The sequence below is a fragment of the Dermacentor albipictus genome, chromosome 2 (genome assembly GCF_038994185.2).
Source record: "Dermacentor albipictus isolate Rhodes 1998 colony chromosome 2, USDA_Dalb.pri_finalv2, whole genome shotgun sequence".
NCBI lineage: Eukaryota > Metazoa > Arthropoda > Arachnida > Ixodida > Ixodidae > Dermacentor > Dermacentor albipictus.
The window spans coordinates 15,499,139-15,513,893 of NC_091822.1; the positions used below are offsets into that span (position 1 = coordinate 15,499,139).

Sequence of the window (14,755 nt, forward strand, 5' to 3'; positions counted from 1 at the left end):
GCAGAATCCACATTGCAAAGTTTGGCGTTTCAAAGTACTGAACATACTATTGGTCCCCCCCCCCCCCCCCCCCCAAAAAAAAAGAACGCAAGCAAGTCGACAGATATATAAAGCATCCATGCAGTTTATCAACAGGATGTAAATACTCGTCAGCGTATGCATCATAGTGCCTACATGACCACTGCCACAAAGGAGTCGAGATTGGCGCCTTTCTAATACCTGCGTATCCGTAGTGCCTAATCTGTCATTCATACGACTACAAGTGCCAGCAAACCGGCCAGGTGGCGCATAATGATACAATTCTCTTCGCGGTGCTCGCATTTCTGTCAATGAATGGCGTGTACCCCTCACCTCTAGCAGTGGCTGCCTCTCCATCCGGGTGCGCCATCTTTTGCATGGCGCTGGGTGCGATTCCCACAGGGAAAGAGAGCCGTTCACGGCCGCCCAGCAGCGTAACGCTCAGCTCCCGACGGCTCACGTCTCGCAGCATCCGAGGAAGCAGTCGAAGCCTGCGAAGAAATGCATGAATGTCGCCTAACGGGTTTACGTCTCCGGCCGGTATCAGAACGGAACGAAAACTACGTCATGGTTCGACATGGCGGCGTCCATCCTGGCCCGTTCAGGCTTGACGGGTAACCATTTCTGACTCATTCTCCTTCTTCATAACAAGTGAGTAGTGTCCTATTGTTAAGCTACCCTTCATCTCACCTTAGTAGCGAAGTTATCTTGGTGGTCTTGAGAGTGATGCCTAGTATGAAAGGGCGAATGCCTAGCCAATGGTAAGAGAAAGGGGATTCGCCATGACCATGGCTTACGTTGGTGTGTCTCCAGGCAAAAAAGCACCGGCAGACGCCTTCCTTCGTTCCTAGTACATAACGCGGTGAAAAATTTTAAACACGATTTGAAATAAAGAAGACCGAGAATACATAATAAAGCTAAAATTTAATATGAAGCATTCTTCACCTCATCTACACTGCACGTTGCAGTAAGCAGGCTGGTAGGTAGGTTTCTGCCGCGCCTCATTCAGGACTTCTGTTACAGAAAACACGCAGTTTCTTCCGAAAAGCGAAGCATCGATTGCGATACAATATTATTAGACAGCTATGCAAAGTAAGGATAGTACTTTTATCGGCCGCATAAACTTGGGAACATTCGCTTGCTAACTGAATTAAGAAGCATGGTGTCAGCGCGCACAAGCTAACATGAACATATTACACTCGATGAGGGTGGACACTCGCTGTGGAAGGGCTGGTGTCAGCAAGCGCGGCAGGGCCAGCGAGCAAGGTCACCTTCGTGCGGTCTATCGTTTCAACGCAAGAGCCGTGAGAACCCCGCGTGCACACCGGTATAAGCCGTGAGCAGATCCCTTTCCAAATACGGCGCGCGCGGCCGGGCAGTAGATAGTTTTCGTTACACGTAATTAGAGGCGTCACGTACGAAAACGTGAAAAGCCTATGTACCTTACGTGCACGCCATCTTAAACGCTTTTAGCTACACGTACGCGACGCATGCCAAGAGGGACGCCGTAGCTACATCTATTGGGAACTGTGAACACGGCGGTAGCCAATCCTGTCGCCGTGTTTCGATGCAAGCCGTCTGCGCGCGCGCGGCCCGCTATCGCTTCTTCGTGATCTCGCGGAACTCTCGCGCGAAGCTGTCTACGTGCGCAAGAAACGCACGCAAAGAATTGAATCTCACGTACGTCCGTGAAGCGCGCGCGCCCGCTACGTTCTACGCATGCGCACTGCTGACACGTAGAAGCTCTACGTACGCAAAGCCTCTACGTACGTGTAACTAAAACTATGTAATCTACGCACGTGTTGGCAGAGTCGAAGCCCCCCCGCCAGCACTGCCTCCGCGCTTTCCCCCGTTCGTGAGAATGAGCCGCGATCGTCAGTCGCCCTTGCGCCCTGTTGCGACATGCGCAGTAGCTGCCGGAGCACGTCGCGCGGCGACGGTGTTATCGCCCTTGGACTGGATACGGAACATGACGGCGACGGCAAAAATGCGCGTGCAGTGTCCACCAACGGCTGTCGTAATAAACGAAATGGATGAGCTACAGTGGCATCGGACGTTTGCCTTGAGGCACAGAAACCCAGCGCTCTAAACACTAGGTGGTCAACAATACTTTTTTTTTTGCAGCGAAGCTTTTAATGCGACTATAGAAGCGCTCAAAAGCGTTTTAATTCAGTTTTCATGTTATCTTAAAAATATATAACTCAGAAAGTTCTTAGTTTAACGAAGTATGGCAATTGTGAAGGACCATGTGCACGCAAGTTTTGAAGTGTGTTTTTCAAATGGGAGTAAATAAAAACTGCTAAACCACCGTTACGAACCCGTTTAAAGGTCTTATAAGATGCGCCTAAAAAGTTACCCCAGTTTATTGGAGCACTGAAAATAAAACTGATTTATTATTTACCAGAAATAGGGGCCATTGCATTAGTTAAATACATGGAAAGTTTTAGGAGTGCAGGTTAACCACATGGGTTTGAGAATGATTACCGATTACTAGTCTGCTTCCAATCTTTGTGCATTGTACGATGCATGTAGCGGCATTTCTCCTGCAAGCTCATTGAACTATGTGAAGCACGCTGTTGTGAAGCATGAAGTGGTTAAAGTAGGAATTCTATTGTTTGTGTGGAACGCTATAGCTGAACAAATCAGCGCGAAAAAGACCTGGACGAGCAAAGCAATGACAGACGCGGGCGCTGACTTGAAACCAACATTTTATTTGCAACGGGACAGAATAGGTATAGAAAACACACCAACTCGCTCAGCCTTCAGTTTGGATGAGGAACGACACATGCTAAACACACGATCAATGCGTGCGGGTCACCGATTGGTAACTATAGCTACTGCCCTGTGTGGCTATGCAGGGCTTTCACGCAATGCAAAAGCGACATCTTGCTCGGAAACCATTTCGAGGGGAAAAAAAATCTTGTTTTTTCTTCTAATATGATGCGTCGTGGGGCCCTCTTTTTCTACGCTGAGAAAGTTTCAGAGAAGAACAGCTCTTGGTGACTCAGTCGCGACGCACCAGAGAAATAGGACAAGTGACCCACATGTGGTTCACATCACACATGAATCGAGGACAGAAAAAAATGCTGTTGTACTGAACTCGTCGATTTCTAGGGTAATTACCGCCTTTGCAGAAAGATACTATTCAAGCATTCCAGAGCGTCATACCGTTGTTACCCATAATGCTTTCCAAAGCCTTGAAGGAACTATGCCAGACACTAACTTGAACTGTTTCCTGTGCGAGGGAAACTTTCACGTTACTATGAGAATCAGAAGAATTGAAAACAATGCTAGCTGACGTTCTTTTATCTGTTTTCATTCAGCATGAATTGTTGGTAACTGTTTTCTTCGGTGTCCTCGTCGAACTAAACTGGGCAGCTTTTTATCGAAAATAATGGGCACGTTACCGGTAATGCCGACGCGAAATTTAAAGGGACACTAAAGTGCTACCGGGGCTTAGCGGAGAGAAGAGAACTAGGCGTCGGATTCCTGATTAATAAGAATATAGCTGGTAACATACAGGAATTCTACAGCATTAATGAGAGGGTGGCAGGTCTTGTTGTCAAACTTAATAAGAGGTACAAAATGAAGATTGTACAGGTGTACGCCCCTACATCCAGTCATGATGACCAGGAAGTCGAAAGCTTCTATGAAGACGTAGAATCGGCGATGGGTAGGGTGAAAACTAAATACACTATACTAATGGGCGACTTTAATGCCAAGGTAGGCAAGAAGCAGGCTGGAGACAAGGCAGTGGGGGAATATGGCATAGGCACTAGGAATATCAGGGGAGAGTTATTAGTAGAGTTTGCGGAACAGAATAATATGAGTATAATGAGTACCTTCTTCCGCAAGCGGGATAGCCGAAAGTGGACATGGAGGAGTCCGAACGGCGAGACTAGAAATGAAATAGACTTCATACTCTGCGCTAACCCTGGCATCATACAAGATGTGGACGTGCTCGGCAAGGTTCGCTGCAGTGACCACAGGATGGTAAGAACTCGAATTAGCCTAGACCTTGGAAGGGAACGGAAGAAACTGGTACATAAGAAGCCGATCAATGAGTTAGCGGTAAGAGGGAAAATAGTGGAATTATAGATCAAGCTACAGAACAGGTATTCGGCTTTAACTCAGGAAGAGGACCTTAGTGTTGAAGCAATGAACGACAATCTTGTGGGCATCATTAAGGAGTGTGGAATGGAAGTCGGTGGTAACTCCATTAGGCAGGATACCAGTAAACTATCGCAGGAGACGAAAGATCTGATCAAGAAACGCCAATGTATGAAAGCCTCTAACCCTACAGCTAGAATAGAACTGACAGAACTTTCGAAGTTAATCAACCAGCGTAAGACAGCTGACATAAGGAAGTATAATATGGATTTAATTGAACATGCTCTCAGGAACGGAGGAAGCCTAAAAACAGTGAAGAAGAAACTAGGAATTGGCAAGAATCAGATGTATGCGTTAAGAGACAAAGCCGGCAATATCATTACTAATATGGATGAGATAGTTCAAGTGGCTGAGGAGTTCTATAGAGATTTATACAGTACCAGTGGCACCCACGAGGACAATGGAAGAGAAAATAGTCTAGAGGAATTCGAAATTCCACAGGTAACGCCGGAAGAAGTAAAGAAAGCCTTGGGAGATATGCAAAGGGGGAAGGCAGCTGGGGAGGATCAGGTAACAGCAGATTTGTTGAAGGATGGTGGGCAAATTGTTCTAGAGAAACTGGCCACCCTGTATACGCAATGCCTCATAACGTCGAGCGTACCGGAATCTTGGAAAAACGCTAACATAATCCTAATCTATAAGAAAGGCGACGCGAAAGACTTGAAAAATTATAGACTGATCAGCTTACTGTCAGTTGCCTACGAACTATTTACTATGGTAATCGCAAATAGAATCAGGAACACCTTAGACTTCTGTCAAGCAAAGGACCAGGCAGGATTCCGTAAAGGCTACTCAACAATAGACGATATTCACACTATCAATCAGGTGATAGAGAAATGTGCGGAATATAACCAACCATTATATATAGCTTTCATTGATTACGAGAAAGCATTTGATTCTGTCGAAACCTCAGCAGTCATGGAGGCATTACGGAATCAGGGTGTAGACGAGCCGTATGTAAATATACTGAAAGATATTTATAGCGACTCCACAGCCACCGTAGTCCTCCATAAAGAAAGCAACAAACTCCCAATAACGAAAGGCGTCAGGCAGGGAGATACGATCTCGCCAATGCTATTCACAGCGTGTTTACAGGAGGTATTCAGAGACCTGGATTGGAAAGAAATGGGGATAAAAGGTAATGGAGAATACATTAGTAACTTGCGATTCGCTGATGATATTGCCTTGCTTAGTAACTCAGGGGACCAACTGCAATGCATGCTCACTGACCTGGAGAGGCAAAGCAGTAGAGTGGGTCTAAAAATTAATCTACAGAAAACTAAAGTAACGTTTAACAGTCTCGGAAGAGAACAGCAATTTACAATAGGCAGCGAGGCACTGGAAGTCGTAAGAGAATACATCTACTTAGGGCAGGTAGTCACTGCGGATCCGGATCATGAGACGGAAATAATCAGAAGAATAAGAATGGGCTGGGGTGCGTTTGGCCGGCATTCTCAGATCATGAACAGCAGGTTGCCATTATCCCTCAAGAGAAAAGTGTATAACAGCTGTGTCTTACCAGTACTCACGTACGGGGCAGAAATCTGGAGGCCTAAGAAAAGGGTTCTACTTAAATTTAGGACGACGCAACGAGCTATGGAAAGAAGAATGATAGGTGTAACGTTAAGGGATAAGAAAAGAGCAGATTGGGTGAGAGAACAAACGTGAGTTAATGAAATCAAGAAATCAAGAAAAAGAAATGGGCATGGGCAGGACATATAATGAGGAGGGAAGATAACCGATGGTCATTAAGGGTTACGGACTGGATCCCAAGGGAAGGGAAGGGTAGCAGCGGGTGGCAGAAAGTTAGGTGGGCGGATGAGATTAAGAAGTTTGCAGGGACGGCATGGCCACAATTAGTACATGACCGGGGTTGTTGGAGAAATATGGGAGAGGCCTTTGCCCTGCAGTGGGCGTAACCAGGCTGATGATGATGGTGATGATGATGATGATGAAAATGAAAAATGATTTCTTCTGCATCAGTAAATTACCGTTCTAAAACACCAAAAACACCACTGTTACAACGATAAGACGTTTGGTAAGCCAGAAAAAGCGCAAGAACGAAATACGGGTGGCGACGCCTACTTAAATTCCCGCACCTGGGGGCTGTGACGTCTTGGATTTCGATGGCATCTTCTAGGGCCTCCTAATTATATACAGCGGTACAGATTAACTACATTGTGTTCTAAAGGAACCAAATATTAAACATGGCAAGTTTCTGAAACCTTTATTCAGCCAACGCGATACAAATGCGAAAACATACTTTGGAATCCCTGACGTCACGCTGACGTAACGGCGCGGGGGTTTCGGCGCGAAATTCAAACACTGATACTTGGACTTTCATTTTCTCACCTAATAATCAAACTATTTTTTTTAATGATTGCCTGCAGGGTTTTCAAACAATGCTTCATTAGTCTAAACTGATTAATTGTTTCGCTTTAGTGTCCCTTTAAAGAAACGCGGGTAATTTCGGCCTTTGGAACAAGTTACTTAGTGAAGTACTTCGGAGCATTATGAGCTGACTTTAGGATCTCCGCCAAATTAAGCACACTGCCCTATCGTAACTACAAATGACGCCATAACCACATTTAGTGAAAGCGGGGGGAACTTTACGGACAACTTGAGGTCGAACTTAAGTGCTTGTGGATGAAATACAGCCTTCGTGAAACATTCCTTTTGCAAGTATTTAAAACCATCATATGGCTCATTTAGTACTCTGTTTCTGAATGTATCAACTGGTCGCCTCCATCCTCCGAATCAGGGTTTGGCAGATGCGGTATTACTCGAACTTCGAGGCAGAAAGCAAACGCGCAAGCCGAACGTGTGACTTGCTCTCGGAGAAAGAAATCTAGTTGTGCGGTTTTGCTCGATGAGTTCGGCTCAAAGTATAAGGTATTGCCCGCCTCAGTTATCAGTATACCATTTTGTAGTTTGCACTTGAAATGTGTTCCTCTTTGTTCTTTTGTCTTGTCCAATCCCCGTCTTACACAATTAGTTACAGTCCTTAAAATGTTCCAAATAGGTTTTCAAAATGTTCTGCTCACATGAAGCTCACTTAACACCTTTACTGAAGTCGCAAAAGTGTCTTAAGATGAACTACTAGTAGCAGCCTGTGGGTTTAGCCTGGCGTTCAAAGTCAGGAGCTGCTAGGCCCACACCTCAATTTCAATATTACTGCGATATTTCACCGCATATCTATAAAACCAGCCTCTCTTGCATAAAGAAGACGTGAAGCTTCTTTCGTGGGCGTAACTTACTCTTCCGGCAACGCAGGTGTTGTAGGCGCGCATGCTCAAGGCCCTTCTTTTGCGGATTCTCGAGGAAAGTATGTCCTCCTTCTTGGAATTTTTGCCACGACCACTGAAAGGGTTCAATGTCTCCTGCCTCGTCGCATGCATTTAAGTTCGGAAAATCGATGTGCTCCGTCTCAAATAACCATGCTGGCATCTGAGCAGATAATCTCCTTATCGGTAGAGAGGTGACACTTCCTTTTGACAAAATCGCTTCCTTACGCTGAGCGCATCCGGTTGAAATTAAAGTGACCCAATGTGACTAGGGACGTCAAATTTGAATTAAATTTTAACTTTGGGGCCATTAATTTCTGAGAATGAGAAAGCGCTGCATGTGCAAGAGCATATAAGCTTGTTCGTTGAGAGCAATAACAATATGGAAAGGAATTCACTGAAACTTTACCATGAAGCCTTTGTTGCTAAGTTCTTTCAGGAGGGTTGGCTTCTCATGATATGACTAATAAACATCGTGCCCCTCGGTTAACGTGGCAGAGCATGACAAAGCAGACCATGACAAAGCTGTCGCAATGCAGGCTATTATCCATGTTGATGGTAAATACCACGGGAGATCGCAGAGTACCCTGTTGTACACCACAAGATATGCCTATGGCATCACTTTAATTGTTGTCATGACGAGCTTGGACCTTTCACCTAATTCAGACATGCACAACGATAGTTTCCGGCCCGCCTCTACGTGCCAAGTGTCTTGTATACGTCACATGTTTCATTAGTTTCACTGCATGTGAGGTCAGCAGTGACGGTATGCGTGAGCTCAGGACGGCAAGATTCCTTCCGGCCTTCCAACTTCAGAACCACTCATGATACCTCCCACAAATCGGGTATATCTTCTGTAAACTACACTTTGTTGAAAAAATTCCGACAGGTCATTTCGTCGCTCAACGGGTAGGTTAGTCCGCACGTGATTACGAATAAGGTGCGTTCCTGGCGCACAGGGACGCCGGAGGCTGCTCACAGGTAGCTAGGATTATCCGCTCAGTGTACAAAGAGCATCCGTGAGAGGCTAATAGCGGCGGGTGCGGGTTGTTTGTGCCAGCTGGCCTGCTAGAGGAGTGTATTTGAACAAAGTCATTTGCCAGAGAAGCGAGCATTGCCTAATTTTATTCCGAGGGCATCAAATAACTTGTTTCGTCGAAAGCTTCCAGCAAGACCATTAACGGCCCATCACATTCTGAGCACTTGCGTGAAGACCGATAGGCTTGCACTTCATGATTCACGTTCAATCCACTTGTTTGCGTAATCACTGCATTATTTCTGCTACATGTAGTCTTCATTGGTTCGTCACCCTTGGTCCTAGTAAGCGTCCGTGCAGCACCTGTATAGGCAGCACATAGATTTTTGAGTCCAGAGCAACGAAGACATTGGGCAACTTTAGCTCAACAGTCCCAAAAGTTTTGCTATGCAGCGTATCCGCGAAAAGTTGTCTGGTTGATTAGCTGTAGATTAGACGGTCTCTGCACGTACCCCAACGCGTCACAACACAGAAGCGTCGTCCAATGGTTTGAAATCCAACAATGTTGACGATGTATATATAGCTCCTTACTATTTTGATTGCGTTTTCAATGTGCTTCAACAACACGCTGCTGTTCTTGTACTTTTGTATTTCGTTTGCGTACCTGTTTAATGAATAACTGTGGTACTCGACTCGTCCTTCTTTCTTTCACGCTTGCGTTTTCCTTCTTCACTGTTGCTAAATGTAGATGAAAAAGAAACAAAATTGTGTGCCATAATGAGTTTGTTTTTGATTCTACTGCTCCGTAGAGTTCAATTCCTTCATTATATCTTGATGTTTTTCTATAAGGGATTTCCTATCTTCCTTGAGCTGTACATGTATACTTACATGCAAGGTAACTAATCTTTCTTTTGCTATCAATAAATCTAAGTTAAGTGCTCAAACGGCTAAAGGCTACTCAACAATAGACGATTTCACACTATCAATCAGGTGATAGAGAAATGTGCGTAATATAACTAACCCTTACATATAGCTTTCATTGATTACGAGAAAGCATTTATTCAGTCGAAACCTCAGCAGTCATGGAGGCATTCTGGAATCAGGGTGTTGACGAGCCGTATGTAAAAATACTGAAACATATCTATAGCAGCTCCAAAGCCACCGTAGTCCTCCACAAAGAAAGCAACAAAATCCCAATAAAGAAAGGCGTCAGGCAGGGAGATACAATCTCTCCAATGCTATATTCACAGCGTGTTTACAGGAGGTATTCTGAGACCTGGATTGGAAAGAATTGGGGATAAGAGTTAATGGAGAATATCTTAGTAACTTGCGATTCGCTGATGATATCGCCTTGCTTAGTAACTCAGGGGACCAACTGTAATACATGCTCATTGACCTGGAGAGGCAAAGCAGAAGAGTGAGCCTAAAAATTAATCTGCAGAAAACTAAAGTAATGTTTAACAGTCTCGGCAGAGAGCAGCAGCTTGCGATAGGTAGCGAGGCACTGGGAGTGGTAAGGGAATACATCTACTTCGAACAGGTAGTGACCGCGATTCCGGATCATGAGACGGAAATAATCAGAAGAATAAGAATGGGCTGGGGTGCGTTTCGCAGGAATTCTCAGATCATGAACAGCACGTTGCCATTATCCCTCAAGAATAAGTGTATAACAGCTGTCTTACCAGTACTCAGGTACGGGGCAGAAATCTGGAGGCGTAAGAAAAGGGTTCTACTTAAATTTAGGACGACGCAACGAGCTATGGAAAGAAGAATGATAGGTGTAACGTTAAGGGATAAGAAAAGAGCAGATTGGGTGAGAGAACAAAAGTGAGTTAATGAAATCAAGAAATCAAGAAAAAGAAATGGGCATGGGCAGGACATGTAATGAGGAGGGAAGATAACCGATGGTCATTAAGGGTTATGGACTGGATTCCAAGGGAAGGGAAGCGTAGCAGGGGGCGGGAGAAAGTTAGGTGGGTGGATGAGATTAAAAAGTTTGCAGGGACAACATGGCCACAATCAGTACATGGCCGGAGTAGTTGGACAAGTATGGGAGAGGCTTTTGCCCTGCAGTGGCCGTAACCAGGCTGATGATGATGGTGATGACTCAAACGAATTTCCCCATTAGCAAGATCGTATCGAACTCCTTATGTGCAAATGATCGACAAGTAACGGTTACGTACACTCTCCTAACTAGACCAATGAGTACGCTGAACGAAAACTACAGTTTGTTGGCTTGGTGATAACTTGGAATGCTGTGCCCTTGAAAATAAAGGTTACCAGCAACTTTCACTTTGCTTATAGAGCCGCTACTTCTCTACCCGAATGTTCCTGAATCAGTTATTGCCTGTTTATTTAAACAGGATTCTTACTCTTTGAGCAAATATGTACGTGGTTAATTTCTGCCTCGGACCACGTGCACTTTTCTGCATTGAAAGCGGTATAGTAGCCGCATAGGTCCAAGTATGTTGTACGGATTTCTTGAGCTTTACGGGAATGCCGCCGTGATCATCCACATAGGAACCAGTGGCGGGAGAAGTGGATGACGAGGAACATGCCGACTCCGCCCACTGAACGTTTACCTCCAGAAGTCTGGCCTGGTTACATCCCCTTTGTGTCCTTTGCGCCATAAGAGTGCATCTCAGCATCACTTCTTTTTAACATGGCGCCTTTTAAGTATTCAAAGAAAAAGATTTTTAGAAGGACCCTTCCAGAAGCTTGGCTTGAATTTGACTCTTCCTTTAATCTGATTCCTTGGGGCGTACTGGGTTACAGCGACAGGAACTTCTGTGAAGCCTTGTACATCTTCCTGCGTGATGCAAAAAGAATTGCATGCTGGAATTGTTCTTAACACTTATTATGATGCCATAATTATTTTTATTGAATACTTAGAATTTTGAATATTCATATCTCTAACAATAGACACCCTAAATCCCATTTGCAAGATACTCATTTAATTTCACCTTAATTTGTTAAAAAATAACAGTTTTTTCGCCGCCCTATTCATGGCCGATGACTTAGTATGCGTTGCGCCATTTCACTAGGGGAACAAGAAAAAGAACAAGGTGGCTACGCCCTCTCGGGCACGGCCTGCTGGCTTGGACTGCTGGAGAGCGTTGTTTCCACATTGGCGCCCGTAACGTGGCCACCCGGCTGCATTTCGAGACGCACCACGGTCACGGTGAAGTCGCCCCCTCCTGCCTCGGTGCGGCGATATCTGGGGCGCTATAACGTAAAGCTATTCCAAACGTTTATATTCCAATTCTGCAATAAGCCCTCCTTGACTGGTGAAACACACCCGCCGTGGTTGCTCAGTGGCTATGGTGTGGGGCTGCTGAGCACGAGGTCGCGGGATCGAATCCCGGCCACGGCGGCCGCATTTCGATGGGGGCGAAATGCGAAAATACCCGTGTGCTTAGATTTAGGTGCACGTTAAAGAAGCCCAGGTGGTCAAAATTTCCGGAGTCCTCCACTACGGCGTGCCTCATAATCAGAAAGTGGTTTTGGCACGTAAAACCCCAAATATTATTGACTGGTGAAACACTTTTTGGACCGACCCCACTTCGCCTGTCGGTCACGTGACGTCATGAAAACGGCGATAGCGCCCCATCTGATATGACATGTACACACTGATTATGCATGATTGTACCGAAAAAAGATTATTTCTCCTTCGATGTCTTTTCGCCATTAGCCTTCGGCTATTGGTCGTTCGGCTTCGGCGTCTGGCGGAGCATAGTAACAAAGTGGAGAGCATCGCAATAGATGGGCATCTGGCTGCCCATTGTAGAAAATGTGACGCAAAGTCAACATGCTTCCCGCTCTTAAAACAAACTGTTGTTGTCTATCGCCACAGGAATAAGATTACGAGGGAAATTATGTAAGCAGCTGAGATAGCCAGAGCACGTGACGAGTGCGTTAGCATGCCGTCTATACTTTTATCAAGGAAAGAGCTTGAATTTTGGGGCATAGTAGTCACATGACTGTTTTCCTCCTTCCCTTCAGTGTGTCTATTGCAGTGACGTCCCATTGAGTATATATATATATACTCGCCAGCTGCAATAAATGAATTGTAAAAAGTTAGCGCTCGTCCTGTTTTCCTGCTTGTCCCTGTGTCATTTTTTGCGCTATGTATCCCAGTCTGTATATATCCCACCAACACGCCCAAACTTCTTCCCTGCTATATTGGTCACAAGTTTATGGGCTGCACCCACTTCATCTGCCTGTGAGGTACGTCACAGAGCCGCGAAATCTCACTGCGTCAAAGTGACGTGCACGCTTTAAAGATGCATTAATATGGCGAACAAAACGGAATTTTCTTCTGAATAGCTGCAGGCTGCCCCATTTCGAAAGGAATAAAAGATGGCTGCCACCGATCGCTCAGGCACTGGCTACTCACACCTGCCGGAGAGCATGGGTTATATGCGTATAATAAAATTCATTGCGTGGCCGCGTAACGTTTTGGAGCACTTTCGGCATGTTTACGACCTCGTTCTGCCAACTATTCTTTGCTCAGGATCCGTTTTAGCGTCATTCTTAAGCTTCTGTTGCATGCCGCAGCGATTTTCCACCAGCCACCGCAAGCTAAGTAAGCGAAAGCGGACCCATTGCAAACGCCGGCACTTCCCACTACATCCGGTTATCGATTTCCTAGAATCCCTTTCCACTTGAGCGTGCTCCTCGCATCTTGTCAGCCAATTAGATAAGTCAAGGCGTTGAGTGTAGGCAATGTAGGCAATGTATCATCCTCAGATATTGAAGAACGACCTTCATCCATGCTCTTCGAACATTCAATAGCTTGTAGCAACTTTTTATCGTGACGTACCATGCAATCATCTTGGTACTTAGCTTGTGAAAGGCAAGCATGTCGGTTCTGAAGCGCTGGCGCGACTATTTTCTTGAAACTAAATCTCCCTCAGGACTTGCCTCATCTGAAGAAGAATGACCGCAAGGCAGCCGGGCATATTACCTGTGGCCAACTTATTCGGTGCCTCGCTCAGAGTTTTAGGTGTTATTGCTCACCGCTTTGATGCACTCCGAGCGTGCTTACGCATATACCGCGCAAATGACCAAAAGGCAGCTGTACCTCTGCTCGTATTAACCATTGCAATTAATACTACAAGAGAAAAAGATATCCTACTAGCTTTTACAAAACTTTATGTACTTTTTATTTTATATAATTGTAAGTTTCTCTGTTTTAGGGGTGCATATTATCGGGGTATCCTTTGTTCTTTTTGGCTCCCAGTTTTCCCTCTGCTGGTTTCGGGTTGGTTTTCGTACCACCCTAGTGTTACACCGGCTTAGTTTTCACCCTCTTTATTGTACTGTTCTAAAGTTGTAATGATACATCTTACCAAAAACCCCACATGCCATTTTGGGGAAAGCAGTAAATAAGATACAGCGAGTGAGTACTAAACGATCGAAAAAAGTATTTCCAGCGTCGCCACTCAGACTTTGAGAGACAGCCAATGCGAATCAGCGTCTGCGACGTGGTGCCACACCGGCACAGAACTGACCTGCGGTAGGCCCGGGTGTTCTCGCCGAGGGTCTGCTGCTCGTCTGCTCCGCTCTGGTAGTAACCGCGGGCCATGCTGCTCATGCATGCCGTGCCGAGGCGCTCGGCGTCCGCCAGTGTCAGCACCATGTCGTCGCCGCCGCGATCGCGGGCTTCGCCGCGGCAGTTTTCCATGCCCCCGCTGAACTGATGGCGGGCAGCTTCACGCCGAGTATTATCTCTGTCTACGACGTCTGGCGAGGTCTGTGAAATCGCTGTGCCGTTCTCGATATCGGCGTGACTTGATAGGAGACGGTCGGAACGTCAGGCACCTCAGCTTGGTTGCTATCTGCAGCACTCAGCCATTCCCACTTATGGCACCGCCGTCAGCGATGACGCCGTCACCACGAGGCGCTGTTTATTTTTCTATCTGGTCATATTTATCTCACGTCTTGAGCCGCCGTATTCATAGCACAGAAATGACTGACAGAATCTGTGTACAAAAAATTCTGGCTGCAAAACTTTTTTTTGCAGTTTTGAATCCGGTAAGTTTTATTCGCTCACCACTCATTTGCTATGTGGGCGAAGCAGCAACGTTGTTGCCACCGGTTCAGCCTTCGCCTTATGTTATGAAATGAAAAGGAGTTGTATGCTGAGGGATATCAGAAGTTTCGCTGACTAATTTATTGGAACCACTGCATTACTGGAAGCAATTTTTATGTTTAGGCTATACTTATTTATATACTGTTGAAAACACTGCTTCTAAAACTGCAGGTCATCATCCCCAAATGAGCCTTCATCCTTTTTGTAAAGGTC

The 14,755-nt window shown here is 45.6% G+C and overlaps 1 protein-coding gene across 3 annotated transcripts in view; it reads right to left on the reverse strand.

The window, feature by feature from the left end:
- The window catches only part of LOC135910894 (2-Hydroxyacid oxidase 1-like), a 173,561-nt gene extending 159,277 nt beyond the window's left edge, over positions 1–14,284 (reverse strand). The window contains exons 1-2 of one of the 3 annotated variants that reach the window (XM_065442957.2): positions 13,962–14,284; positions 352–509 (exon numbers count right to left, since the gene is read on the reverse strand). In XM_065442957.2, coding sequence (XP_065299029.1) covers positions 352–509; positions 13,962–14,134 — 331 coding nt within the window. In that variant the 5' untranslated portion in view covers positions 14,135–14,284. Of the gene's footprint in view, positions 1–351; positions 510–1,289; positions 1,431–13,961 lie in introns of those variants that run through there. The other 2 variants (XM_065442956.2, XM_065442959.2) reach the window with 2 other exon arrangements.
- Between the last annotated feature and the right edge of the window lie 471 nt (positions 14,285–14,755).